The following is a 13,365-nucleotide window of genomic DNA, read 5'->3' as shown; positions in this document are numbered from 1 at the left end:
ATCAGTGCCCACCCTGTACGAGTCCAGCCACGTCCAGGCGTCGTCAGGTGTCAGGAAGAAGTGGGTCGACCCATCCAGGATGACTCGCAGTTTAACTGGGAACAACAGCGAGTACTGAATCCCTTCTCCTCTCAGTTCCTTCTTGACGGCTAAGAAAGAGGCCCTATGACGCTGTACGTCCCGCGTATAATCCAGGAAAAGCGTAACAGTGCCATTTTCCACCTTACAGGGCCCCGTCGAACGTGCGTTCTGAATCAACAAGTCCCTATCCCTAAAGTGGAGGATGCTAGCGAGCACAGGTCAAGGCGGTCGTCCCGGTAAGGGCGGCCTGGTCGGGACCCTGTGGGCCCGTTCCATCGTAAAAAAGGGGGAAAGGCCCTCTGGGGCAACCTGCGTTCGGAACCATGCCTTCAGATATGCCACCATGTCCGTCCCCTCCACTTTCTCCGGCAAGCCGACCACTCTCACATTGTTCCGTCGATTACGACTTTCCGCATCCTCGGTCCTCCTTTCTAATGTCATCAGGCGCTGCAGGGCATCCTCCAGCTTACGTTCCACCATCACCACTGCGGGCTTCAGGTCATGAATCACCGACTCCGTCTCTTTCACCCTGTCTACCAACTTCGAGTGGTCGGCCTTCAGTAGTCCCAGCCCTGTCGCGACCTGCAAGATGTCATTATGTAAGGATTCCTTTGACGCCGTGATTGCCTCCAGAATTTTATCCAGCCGTTCATTCAGGCTACGTTCCAACCCGGAGCCGTCCTCACTTCCACCGCCATTTTGTGCATCAGCCTTTGCGCCAGAGTCCCCGGCCCCAGCTTTCGGCTTCATTGTGGACCACAGAACCCATCCTCCCAACAGGAAAGAGCCCTTCACACCCTCAGGGGCGCTCTGCGACTGCCCGGGTCTGTACAGTCCTCAGCAACCTCCAGCTTCCGTTGGCGCTCACAATCCCGCATCCAACAATTATCCGCCACATCAGTTCGGGTGTCCTTTCAGCTCGCAAGGCCCTCAGGAGTCTCGCCTCTGTTCAGGTCCAGGGGCAGGGAATCTCCAGGTCCCCTTCGGCCACCTGCACCCTATCAGCAAGTCGCCCAGGTCCCAGCTGACTCCCTGGGCCCACTCCAGCCACCAGTGGCCTCCCTCAACTTCCGTTGCTACATCCCACAATTGAGGTTCATAATCAGCAGCGCTCTATAGCGCAAACGGGCCCAGCGAAGTCACAAGGAGCACAAGACAGATTCCACCAGCAGCCCTCAATTTGTGCGACCCCTGCTACTTCCTAGCGAGCCCCACGTTCTTTAGCGTTCAGAGGCAGTCCCAGGACAACTCCACCACGCAAATTGTCCGTCTCCCAGCGTTTACTCAACCGTGCGACTCTCCACCACGCTGTTCGCCACCAGTCGCGCAACCGCAGAGGTCTCAAAGCGCTGCCTGCACGAGCGCGGCGGGCATCAGATGGCCGGCAGCCCCTCCACAGTCACTTTTGCGGCCGTCACACCACGGTGCCCCTCGTACCTCAGCAGCCCGTTCAGGGGATAGGCCTGGTAGTACCCCATATTCAGGGCCCCACCGGCTCGCCCACCGGGGTCACAGGAGCCTCATATGATATTGCCGTTCGTTGGTATCATCACGCTTCGCAGCGCTTCCCCTCAACTTTGGGTCGCTGCAGGAAGCCCAGGGCGATGACGTGGTTTCTATCGGCCCCCGGGCAGTGATTCAGCCCTCTCAGCAGCACAGCCACCGCATTTGCACTGCAGGAGTCGCACCCCGCCGCCGCCAGCCGCAGAGCCCTCCGGGGCTGGGGTTCAGGTCAAGTTATTTGCCCAGGGGCCACTGCCGGAGCGCCACGCCGGTGCTGCACCCCGTTGTCCGTTCATGCCACAGCTCGGTCCTGATTCGCCTACCCCGGCACTATGAGGCTATGCAGTTCCTTTTGTTCACCTAGCTGGCGTCATCTTAGACCTCCAAGCAGGCGTCCTGCTATCGGGTCCGGCCGATGTCTCCCGCTCGCCCCCAGCATCGCTCCAGTCGGGGCGAGCAAACTAGTAGACACACTCCACCAAAAGTGCCGGTCCGGTCGTAGCCTCCAAGCACCTAATCGTCACCAGTTAGCCCCCTATCAGCGGCTCAGTCCTGGCTCCCGATCACTTTCGCTATCTTGTCGGGCTGCCAGTCTCTCCTCCAGCACTTCAGACTGCCCTCGCTGATCCACGGTACCCTCTCTGGTGGCAACATCGATACCGGGGTGTGCCCCCAGCCTTCCGAAGAGCGCTCGTCTGCTGTGAGCCGCTCCTAGGAGCAATTATCAGGATAAAATCGGGGTTTAGGTGCAGAGCTGTCGGCTTACACCACCCTCCCCATCGGCGCTCAAGCCACGCCCCCCCTTGTGTTGGAAGATTATGATTGGCTCATATTGTATTTGTAGAGGAACAAGGAACGTTGAAATTACTCATATAGCCAGTCATTTATGATAAATCATCTGAATAAATGTACATCTAATCATATTGAAGTAATTTAGATATTTTTTTTAATATATTGCTTTTGTTTATGATGAATCAGTGGCATTTCATAGTTAATCAGAGTTTGTTTACTCACAACTGATGCAATATCACCAGTAATTAGAAAGAATACAGATGTGCTGCCCAAAAAAGAAGCTCTGCAGACTGGCCATACTAGGCCTCCTTGCCCGGCTTAGAGGATATGTTTTTCCACAAGAAAATCTTATATATATTTATTTTGAGTTCAAATTGTCAATTCATGCTTGTTTTTTAATTTATGAAGAGCAAGCATATTGCCACCCTTCTGCATATGCATAGCAAAGATGTGAATGGCTATCCTGCTACAGGACTTTTCGCTCATCAAAGCATCTCATTATTTCTGTGTATCTCTAAATTGTTGTGGAAGCAGTTTGCTTTGTGAATGTTTAGCTTAAAAATATTTCACCATTGCGGGGCACGGCATCCTGAATTGGATAATCTAAATTGGAGGCTTTGGAGGTGTCTCACACAAATAAAATGTAACAGAAATACATCCATGGAGGTTAAAGGAAATACACACATTTAGAAATAATCCAATAATCCCCCCACCCACTGACATCCCCTCTTACTTACCCAGTCTCCCTCAGCATTGTACAGGGTGACACTGAACATCGCAGTTCTGTTCCCCTGTGTAATTCTGTCTAGGAATGGCCAGACTGATAGCCCTAAATACACAAAAAAAGAGAGCCAGGCACAACCCAGTACAAGGCCCACCTTCAGTAACCGCCATCTCTGCTCCCCACAAATGATCCCTCTCCTATCACTAGACCACACTTCCCAAATCACTGAGCTCAAGTAAGAAGTGGCTACATAATCACTAAAGTAGTCTTTAAGACAGTGTGTGGAATAACAGATGAAATAGCGTTTACCATTGGCATCAGCAATCTTTAAAGATTCACTCGCTTTGAATAGAACTTAACATTAGAAGAGAATCCTATTCCACCTAGAGATGGCACACCTATGTTGACCTTTGCACTTAATAGAATTCCCTTCAAGGGAGTTCTCACTGAAGCTACAAGTGGCAAAACATGCAGCGGGCACAGTGTTATCACTTTGCAGCCATTCCTGCAGTTCTGCAGCATTCAGAGGTTCCATCTCACCCCTACACACTGGCATGTATCTGAACCCCCCATACAATTACTGTTATACTTAAGAATATTTAATGGAGCTTTCAGTATGTATTAGATTGAGAAGCCATTAAAGTCAGTTCAAATAGACCAATACGTCTACGGAGAAAGTGATCTGGTATTACTCCTGGTCGAGTCTTTCTTTTGACCCATGAGATCAACCAATCCACTGAGGTAGATTTAAGTATTTTGATACATGCCTCGTATCATTCAGAGAGATGCAAGGAATGCTGGAGGGAAGGGTTTTGCGTATTTCTTTATAGTTTATTGGATCAATTTTTGTCAGCCTCTGCAGAGTAGATTTGAGCAATTCAAATGCGGTGCTTAACAGTTTAAGAAACTTTAAAAGACAAATGTACTTTCTATGTCACTAGGGCGATGCTATGTTGTTGGAGAAAGATGCCCACAACTGGAGAATTAGTAGGAATTTTAGTTTTAAAAAAACAGGAGTTACATGTTTTCTACTTGTTTTCCTTCTGTATTTCATTGTACTTTAATGTGTGCTTGTGTGTGAGTGTGCATGCTTCTGTATTAATGTGAGTTTTTATTTTTTGCTCATTAATCCAGCTTATTTACATTTGCATTTTTTAACACTGGTAGATGAAAGAAACATGCTGCCTGAACAGCAAATGGTTAAAAAAGTGTTTCTAGAGCTGGCATTTATAGCATGGGGGGAATCAATCTGTCTGAGGCACTGGTGTTGATGATTCTCGGCAAACCTATTACTTCCATTAGAGAATTCACATTGCCACCCATGGTAAAATACTGCCCACCAATAATGGTCTACCCCCTAGTAACATAACAGCCCTGGGACAATCAACACTGGCATGTTTTGGGCATCTGTGATGGTGCAAATCTCTGGTTTAACGATAGTCCTTAGAGAATGCTGGGTATTCTTGACATATTGAAAAGTGCCATGGTCTGAGGGGTCTGCCATAGAAAATGAAACCACTATGTGGCTGAGAGGGATTGGTTAAAAATGTTCTTTAGTATGTTCTTAAGTATTTCTATCTTATGTTTGTTAAGATGTCTATTCTGTAGATGTTAAAGGTAGGACTATGAGTTTCCAGGATTTGCCATGTGGTCAGAGTATTCCAGAGGGTATGGATATTACCAGGACAAACAAGGCATTCCATTTGTCCACTTATGTGTGGTGTCAGTAGGGACAGGAACGTTTAAAACGGCCAACATAAAGTTCAAGGCAAAACAGAAATCTTAGAAGCTTATTGAATCCAACACAAATGTCTATCGTTTGGGGCACTGCTGCAGGTGATATGAAAATAATTATGTTGTTGATCAATCAAGCCAAATATTATGTTTCAGGTAGAAAGTACTGCAAGGTTACTGGAAAAAAAGTTGTTTGAAAAATGTGTCCCAAGATAAGTGAGCATGAATAGCAATCACCATTATGTAGTTATGGTTTAGTCAAATGCTCCATTGAAAAGGCTTTCTCAGATTGCACCAAGACCTTGGACCCTGCAACAAATTGGAAAAGATACTTTCCACCATGCCAAAATGTGTACAGTTCTGTAAAGGGAAAAAAGTTAAGAGGCGAGTTGAAAAACTTAAATATTCTAAATCCAATAAATGTCATTGTTAGCTGACCATTTGAGAGAACAGCTTGGACAATCCCTTACTTGTATAAGAAGAATGTGTTTATTAACAGACTCTGGGGCACATTATCAAGGAGGACGTTAAAAATGATCGCTGGTTTAGTGGCAGAAAACTGCCGCTAAAGCGACGATAATGGGCTTGATAATATGCCCTTGAGATTTCCAATTGAAGTCCATGTTCTGGTGTGAACCTGGGCTTCTATTGGAATTCTCCAGGCCATAATATCAAGCTAAACCGGCGATAATTTTAACGCCGTCCTTGATAATATGCCCCAGTGTTTTTTTCTAAAATTCCATATTCAACATAATCAAGCACTACTTTTTCTTTCACTGGAGGCAACTAAATAGGATAATCCAATATTTTACTTACTATTGTCAATAAATATTTGTCTGTTTGAAATCAATATTTTCAAGTTTATTAACCCAAAGTAAGTATGTAAAATAAAAAATACATCAAAGGTAACATTGAATATGGCAATATGGCCCACTAGGTTATAGAGGGGTTCCTTTGACGTCATATACCAAGAAGGGTGGGGGGGGGGGGGCAAGTGCTCTGCAAACATCAAAAATAAGTTTGTGCCTGAAATTGGATTGCCACTCCCAATTGGACTGGAAAACATGGTGTCTCTGTTATGTCAAAAGTGCTGTCATTATTTACAAAAAAGAAAAAGAGTGTACTGGATTGTGAACAGTACAACAGTCAGATGTCTTAGGCACTTGTAAATGGTGATGTGGATATTCACGTTGTGTAGATCTAGCAAGTAAAAATAAATATAATCTCTGTATCAATGGCAGAATAGTTCCAAGCTTACCTTGAAAAGTCGTTGTGATTACATACATATGTTTACTCTGCCTAGGTACAGAAAAGGGATGTGAAGGGAGTGTGGGATAGTTTGGAGGAGTGAAAGAAAGGATGAGAGACAGACTGCCTTGCAAACTGTGCATTGTAAATATTCATTCAAGTAAAGAATTGATTGGTGACCTGTATTAATCCTTGCAAAAACAGCATTTATTTGCCATTGATTTGCCATTGATAAACCTTCAAAACACAGAGGCCAATAAGATTAGGATGCTGTAAAGAAGAGGTTGTACAGTTTTGCTTTAGGTGGGGGCCGAGTGCAAGGGATGAGATTGGCTTTTTAGACCATCCACCATTGCTAGAAGCAAACTAGATAAAATGTACTAGGACAAAGAAAATACACAAAAACATTGTGGCCTTTGAAATCCTTTGTTACTTACCCTTTCGCCAGAGTAAAGTATCAAGCTGTTATTCTGCCTCATCATTGCCTCTGTGGTGGGCCAGCGTGGCTGCTAAAGTGGTAAAAAATCGCATGAGGCAAAACATTCTCCAAGGCCCACTTCCATTATCTACACAACACCATGCCCATAAAGAAAAACCCTCATCAAATTGTTTAGCAGCGCCCACGTTTAAGAAGGTGATTTTATCTACTGGATGCAATCTCATAAATTGTATGACAAGCAAGTGCATGTAAATGTAGAAATATGGTTGTGGTTAAAACTGGCGAGCCAACAAATATCTAATGTGTATGAAGATCTATGCCTATTGAACTTATTTACAATTTATTTGTAGGTTTGGTAGGTGAGGGAGGAAGTGCCAGAGAATCGAATGGGGAAGCTAAAAGAAGAGTGAAGTCTAATCCAGCCATAAGGGGAAAGAAGAGGAAAGGGGAAAGAATTTGCCAGAAAAGAAGCATAGTGGAATAGTGAAGTGGGCTTAATGACAGCACAACAAGTGGAGATACTAAGAAGATGGTCCAAATTGTAGAGGTATTATTGGTTGGTGAGAAATGCTAGGAACAGCTTTGTTTAGAGGCTGGTCAGGTTAGTTATAGATTGAGAGCAGGATGTGGGAAATAACATTTATTGTGGATCCAATGTTAGAGAACAGGCATGGAGGGCAAGTGAAACACCCAAATACCTGGCTACTATTCCTCCATAAAAATACTTTTTTTAACTTACGCATACTCCTCCAGCAATATGATGTGGGATGCGCAAAATCAATGGAAAACTCCTCTGTCCCATGCGGTGTCTGGAAAGGCGTACAGGAAGCTGTAAAGAAACCAAAAATTATTTCAGCAAAGATTAAGGCCAACCCCAGTCTCCACTAATGAGGCTCACGTTCCTGCTCTGCCTACAACTTTGTATTTGAGGATGTAAAATTATTAATATTGTCTTACCATTTTATAACAAAAACATGCTTGAATATATATGTATTATGAGTATATCATCAAGTTATACACACACAGACACGTACATAAATGTATATAACATATATACATTTATATATAGATATATTTTGAAATATATTTCTATATACCTGGGTACATGCGGGTACAGCAGCTAGCCAAATATTCACTCAGTATGGCCCTTTTTCGTGTGGGTTGTGTATCCCTCTGTTCAAAATACATCTTTGGAAAACTCCCCAGGGAAATAATGAAGTCCACATAAACCTTTTTAGTTGTGCAGGTTGTGATGAGTCGAAGCTCAGTGAATCTCATGTCATCTGTTTTCTTGCACCTGAATGTGTATTCAGAATGTGTGAAGCTGCAACAGTCACTAAAGTCTTCTGAATATGATAATCTAAGCGTTTCAAAAGAATACAGACTAGATACACATTGCATGGTGTGCGCATGTGTGTGTTTTCCCTAAGATGTCTCTAGCATTCCTCTAAGACCTTAGTAGTCCAGCAACATCTTATGACGCTTGCAGGATTCCACAAGCTCCTTGAGTGACTGGGCCTAAGTGAGCAGAGCTGGAGGAGGATTCTTATGTACCAAGGAATATTTATCATGCATTAAAGTTACTCTGGCAGAGTGGTTCCATGTATTATGGCGGCTTTGGGTGCTAAGCTTCAACAATGCAATCTTGATTCTCGACCTTCCTATCAAACTAGTCTGTGACACATTTCTGGTCTGTCAATACCATGTCCTGGTCTTATCATTAAGGAGTACAAAGATTAAAATGAAGTCAGTAGATCCTGGTAAGAGTGATGAAAGAGTTTGGTGGCTCTGGCAGAGGGCATTAAATTAACTGCAGATATTTCTGAAAATGTTGTATTCCAAATCTTGTATTATAAAAGGCATCATAATTCTCTTAGACTTGTTTGTGAAATATATGTAAAGGACACCATATTTCTACTTGCGAATGACATTAACCCCTTCGATGCTGGGGGCGTGTGCGGATGACGAGCTGAGCTCGTCATCTAACGCGGCTTTTAGAAAAAAGCCGCGTAGCGCGAAAATAACCGCCGCAGCGATGCGGTTAAGATGTGTTCTGCCATTAAATATGCATTTACAAAGCCAGGGAAAGTCCTATTTACTTTTGCTGAGTTGAAGTTTGTACAAGCCATCAGTCTGGGTCAACTTCATTAAGAGAAAGTTTGCTTTCTGGTGGTGATGAGATAAACAGTTTCAAAGGTTTGCTTGGAATTTATAATTTATCTAGAAGATTGCGGTGTCTTCTATATCGAGAGTGTGAATGGCGATTTCCGCTGGTAATGTTGGAATCAAAAACGAAAGAAACAGCAGTGATTCACATACAATCTTCCTTATACATTTTGGCTATGAGTATATGGTAGTATTGCATAAACTACGCTGTCTTGAGAAATGTACTTTGTAAATAGTCATCTATTTAAAGAATCCATTAGAAGCCTTTATTAACCTTGATGAAACAGCATTCATTTGAAGTTAACAAACTTCAGTAGGCAGTAAGATAAGACAATGTATGATAGAGCAGATTGTGTAGTTAGTTATACAGAGAGACAGGTGGCAAGAAATGACTGGTTTTGTCGACTACACATTCATAGAAACCAAAAGATTAAATGTTCTGAGGCACAGGAAATGCTCAAACACATGGTGAAGGAAATGCCCAAACACATGGTGGCCTTTGGTGCCCCGTCTTACCCTTTCGCCAGAATAAGGTAGGAGGCTTCGGCTCCCTCTAATTATTGTGTCTGCCGGGAACCACTGTGGCTGCTGTAAAGATAAAAATTGTATTAGGCAAAACATACTTTAAGGTCCATTTTCACTTTCCACATCAAACTCCCCTTCCATGACCACAATGAAAGACTCTCATCAAACACACAGAGTTTGTTGTAAGCAACTAGTTTCTAGTAAATCATGTGAAGTAGGAGATGACAATATTATTAAGCTGTAAGTATCTATAGCCACGGCACCCTTAAGGGTTTAAAGGTTTTAAAGATCTCCAGTGTCAGAGCAGTGTATTTGGCTAGTTTGCCTATAGACATTCCATGAGTATAAATAGACTGCATGAAGTATTTTTCTGGCAGACAAATAATACACGCAAATATGTTTAAAGAGAAATAACAGCAAGGATGCATGTTCACCTTGTTAGGATGTAAGGGAGTGGACAAGTTCATAGCCAATGGAAAGAGATGGATCCTAGTAAAATATACTAATTCAAAACAACAAACGTAAACTGATAAGATTAATGAAAGTTATATAATTTTGCAGATAAAGGTGAGTATTATCTTTACATATGCAAGTGATGTTTTCCTAAACATCAGCCTGCCTATGCAGTCTGTGCTATTTATCTGTACTACACTCATGCATCCTTATTCTTTTTTGTAATTGCACTCTGATCTCACTGCCCATATGCATGTGTTCACTAATGATGAAGAGTGTCCTAAGAGTTCTCATCTAGAGCTGATTGTAAGGTATTATCCACAACTGCCCACTGAAAAGTGTGTTAACATTAGGTAATACCATGTGCTGAGAGCATAACCCATTAATTGGCTACCATATATGTGAGGGGATATGACAAGAAGAACAGGCAATTAGGAACTTTTACTACTGAGCATGTGGAGAATACATCTATTAGCACCCCTATAGGAAGGCCAAAAAGCCGATTGCAACTGCTGGCTTCCAGACCTTCACTGAACCTGGAACACAGGCAAATAAGAATACTTAGTGTGATCATTCTACTGCCTTGGACTTGCTGAGCCAGTGTCAGTATTCCAGAGAGCATTTTAATAATTATATTAATCAAAAAATGTCCATCCACTGGAACAATAGCTGAAGATGAAAATCTTAAGAATTTAATACCACGCACAGAAAATGTATTTTTGGTATTGTTTATTTCTAAGAATGCTCTTTCACTGACTATACTAACAAATAAAAACAACGAAAATTCAGACATGGTACACAAAAATCTTTATTTCGATGTTCCTCAAATTAGCTAGACATAGATTCCCTTCAAATGTGTTGCCATGAACAACAGGCATTCAATCCATATGGCCTCTCAGCATCAATCAATCAGTAGGTTTGTATAGACCTTCTTGTCATGCGTGAGGGTATACAGGCGATGGCAGGGTCCAGTTGATTAGCCAAATAGTCAGGTTTTCAGGACTTTCAGAACTCTGGAAGAAGTAGGGAAGTCCGGAGGTAAGGGGGTAGCTCCTTCCATGTCTTTGTTGCTAGGTAGGAGAAGGCACGACATCTGCATCTGCTAAGTCAGATGCAGGGTGAAAGTTAGAGATGGAAGTGGAGCGGAGATGTATGGTGGGCGATTTAAGTACAGTCGATGGTTCAAGTAGGTGGGTCCGCAGTTGTGTAGGGCCTTGTATGCGTCGGCCAGGAGCTTGATACCTAGCATCTTTTATGTACAGGGAGCCAGTTCATTTCCCTGAGGTAGGGGGAGATGTGGGTTTGTGTAGGGAGTTCTAGGGCGAGTCTGGCTGCTGTGTTCTGTATGGTCTGTAGTTGGTTCGTATTGTGGTCAGTGGGGGTCTGAGTGAAGAGGGCCACCATGATGCATCTGAGGGGGAGATTTTGTTTCTGAAGGTCAGTACTCCTGTCTTGTCTGTGTTGAGCTTCAGGCAGTTGTCCTTCATAAAGTTGGCAACGTCTGTACTGCAGTTGTGGAAGTTGTTCTTGGTGTTGGTGGTGTCTTCATAGAGAGAGAGGATGAGTTGTGTGACATCGGCGTAGGATATAAGGCCAGTCCATGGCTTTTGATGATGCTGGACAGAGGTATCATATAAGTGTTAAAGAGGGTGGGGATGAGTGAGGAGCCTAAGGGCACTCCACAGATGATTTCCTTTGGTTCAAAGGTGAAGGGTAAAATGACATTTTGCATTCTTCTGGTGAGGAGAGGCCATCCATCCGAGAGCAGCTCCTTGGATGCCCCTGTTGGGCAGCCATGTGATGAGTGTGTGGTGGGAGCCGTATCGTAGCCTTCTAAGAGGTCTATGAGGATCAGAGTCACAGTCTCTCCTCAGTCGAGTAGGGATTGGATGTCGTAGGTAGCCACCATGAGGGCTGTCTTGGTGTTGTGGTTGCTGCGGAATCCAGACTGAGAGCAATCCAGTAGGAAGTTCGGTTCCAGATGTGAGGAGAATTGTTGGTTGACAACTTTTTCTAATACTTTGACCGGGATTGGGAGCAGGGAGATCGGTTGTCAGTTGTGGAATTCATTGGTCTCTGCTAATGGTTTCTTTAGTAGGGGGTTGACTTTTGCGTGTTTCCAGTCTTTGGAGAAGGGGGCTGTGGCTATTGATGTGTTAAACAAGGCAATGAAAAGGTGGCTGATTTCATTACAAGACCGGAGGCTACCATTATGCAATAACCTTTTATTGCTGCCCCAACATTCAGTTCTTTAAAGAACAATAATACATTATAAAGCAATAGAATGTCCAAACAATGTGTATGTCCAGAGTCATCATCCTCTTTTATTCGTTGCTCCATTACAGATAAGTACTTCAGCTATTTGCTTGTCTGTTGCTACTTATTGATTGCTGTTAAAGATCATATCTAGTCTTTAGTCATAGTTTAGGTCGCCCTTCCAATTAATAGCTGGGCCTGATAAGTTTTTAGGGAATTGAGTTTAACCTTTGTTAATATTGTGTCAATGCTACTGCTTGACTTGTGTCAATACCTGCTTGAAAGACCGCTAGTCATTTGGCTGAGTATATTTGTGTAACACGAGGGTTCAGCCTGCAACATCCGGCCTCTTGGTCCCTTATTGGCTTCTTCGCATTGCCAATAGTCAAACTGCGTCTATTTCAGTGGCAGCTTTCAAGCAGTAACACCACTTGCTCCTCAGTGTGATCATTGGTCCACAGCAATCTCACACCTCCGCTTTCCACTACTTAGGGAAGGGAGCGATTGCGGAAGCTTTGGGTTTGTAATCGGGCAAGTATTTGAATATCAAAGATGAAATCCTCAATTGGAGATTTCAGGCAGGTTGCCTGGCAGAGTTGGTGGAGGCCAAGTGCAACCCTTAGAACTAAGATCCAAGCTATTCTGGACTGGGAGGGTCCAACAACGTAGAATCAAATCAAGGCATTCCTTGGTTTCACTGTGTATTATAGGAGGTTTGTGAAGGGGGTATGGATCCATTGTGACACCTTCACAGAACTCACATCCAAGAAAATGCCCAAGAAAGTAAATTCACCAGTTAGCTGTCAAAAGGCTTTTGACACCCTGAAAGAGGCAATGTGCTCAGCACCCATTCTCAAAACTCCAGACTACACCAAGCAGTTAATGTGCATACAGATGCCTCTGAGCTAGGGATAGGAGCGGTCCTATCTGAGAGCATTGACCACCCTGTTGCTTTTATAAGTAGGAGGTTACTCATCTGTTACGGAAACCCATTTAGGAAGTTGTCAGGTTGTCCTGTTACAGCCCGAAGGTTTTGGACTCTATTTCCCATTGGGCAGTGTGATGCGCAGAGATACGTCCTGAGGTATATTCGACGTCAAGGCGGCATTAAAGGAAGTACGGGTGAACAAGCGATGCTGATTATTCTTCTTGGATCCAGTCGTGATGCTGGTTGCCGGTTCCCATTCTTGGACTCGTTATTGTGTGGTAAGGGTGACTTAGCACCGACTTTCATTTACGAACTGTTCTTGGTGAGTTTCGCTATTTAAAACATTTCACACGCGGCCGTGATGGAAACGGCTTGGGTGTAATTTTCCAGCATATTAAACAGTTGTCGTGTAACCAAAAGGGTTATGGGTTCAAAAGGGCAGCGCTACTACATCCCACAATGGAACCAGTTTGGGTGTATTCATTTTGTGCCACTACCATAAACGTGCAACGTAGC

At 43.7% G+C, this 13,365-nt stretch overlaps 1 protein-coding gene across 1 annotated transcript in view; it reads right to left on the bottom strand.

Annotated features, from left to right (window-relative positions):
• LOC147708722 (uncharacterized) overlaps positions 1-13,365 on the bottom strand; it is a 215,784-nt gene that overhangs the window by 32,138 nt on the left and 170,281 nt on the right. The window contains exon 14 of the mRNA XM_086925768.1: positions 6,520-6,591. Coding sequence (XP_086781894.1) covers positions 6,520-6,591 — 72 coding nt within the window. The remainder of the gene's footprint in view (positions 1-6,519; positions 6,592-13,365) is intronic.

The sequence above is a fragment of the Lissotriton vulgaris genome, chromosome 6 (genome assembly GCF_964263255.1).
Source record: "Lissotriton vulgaris chromosome 6, aLisVul1.2, whole genome shotgun sequence".
NCBI classification, from domain to species: domain Eukaryota; kingdom Metazoa; phylum Chordata; class Amphibia; order Caudata; family Salamandridae; genus Lissotriton; species Lissotriton vulgaris.
This window is presented reverse-complemented; position numbering and strand designations above follow the sequence as displayed.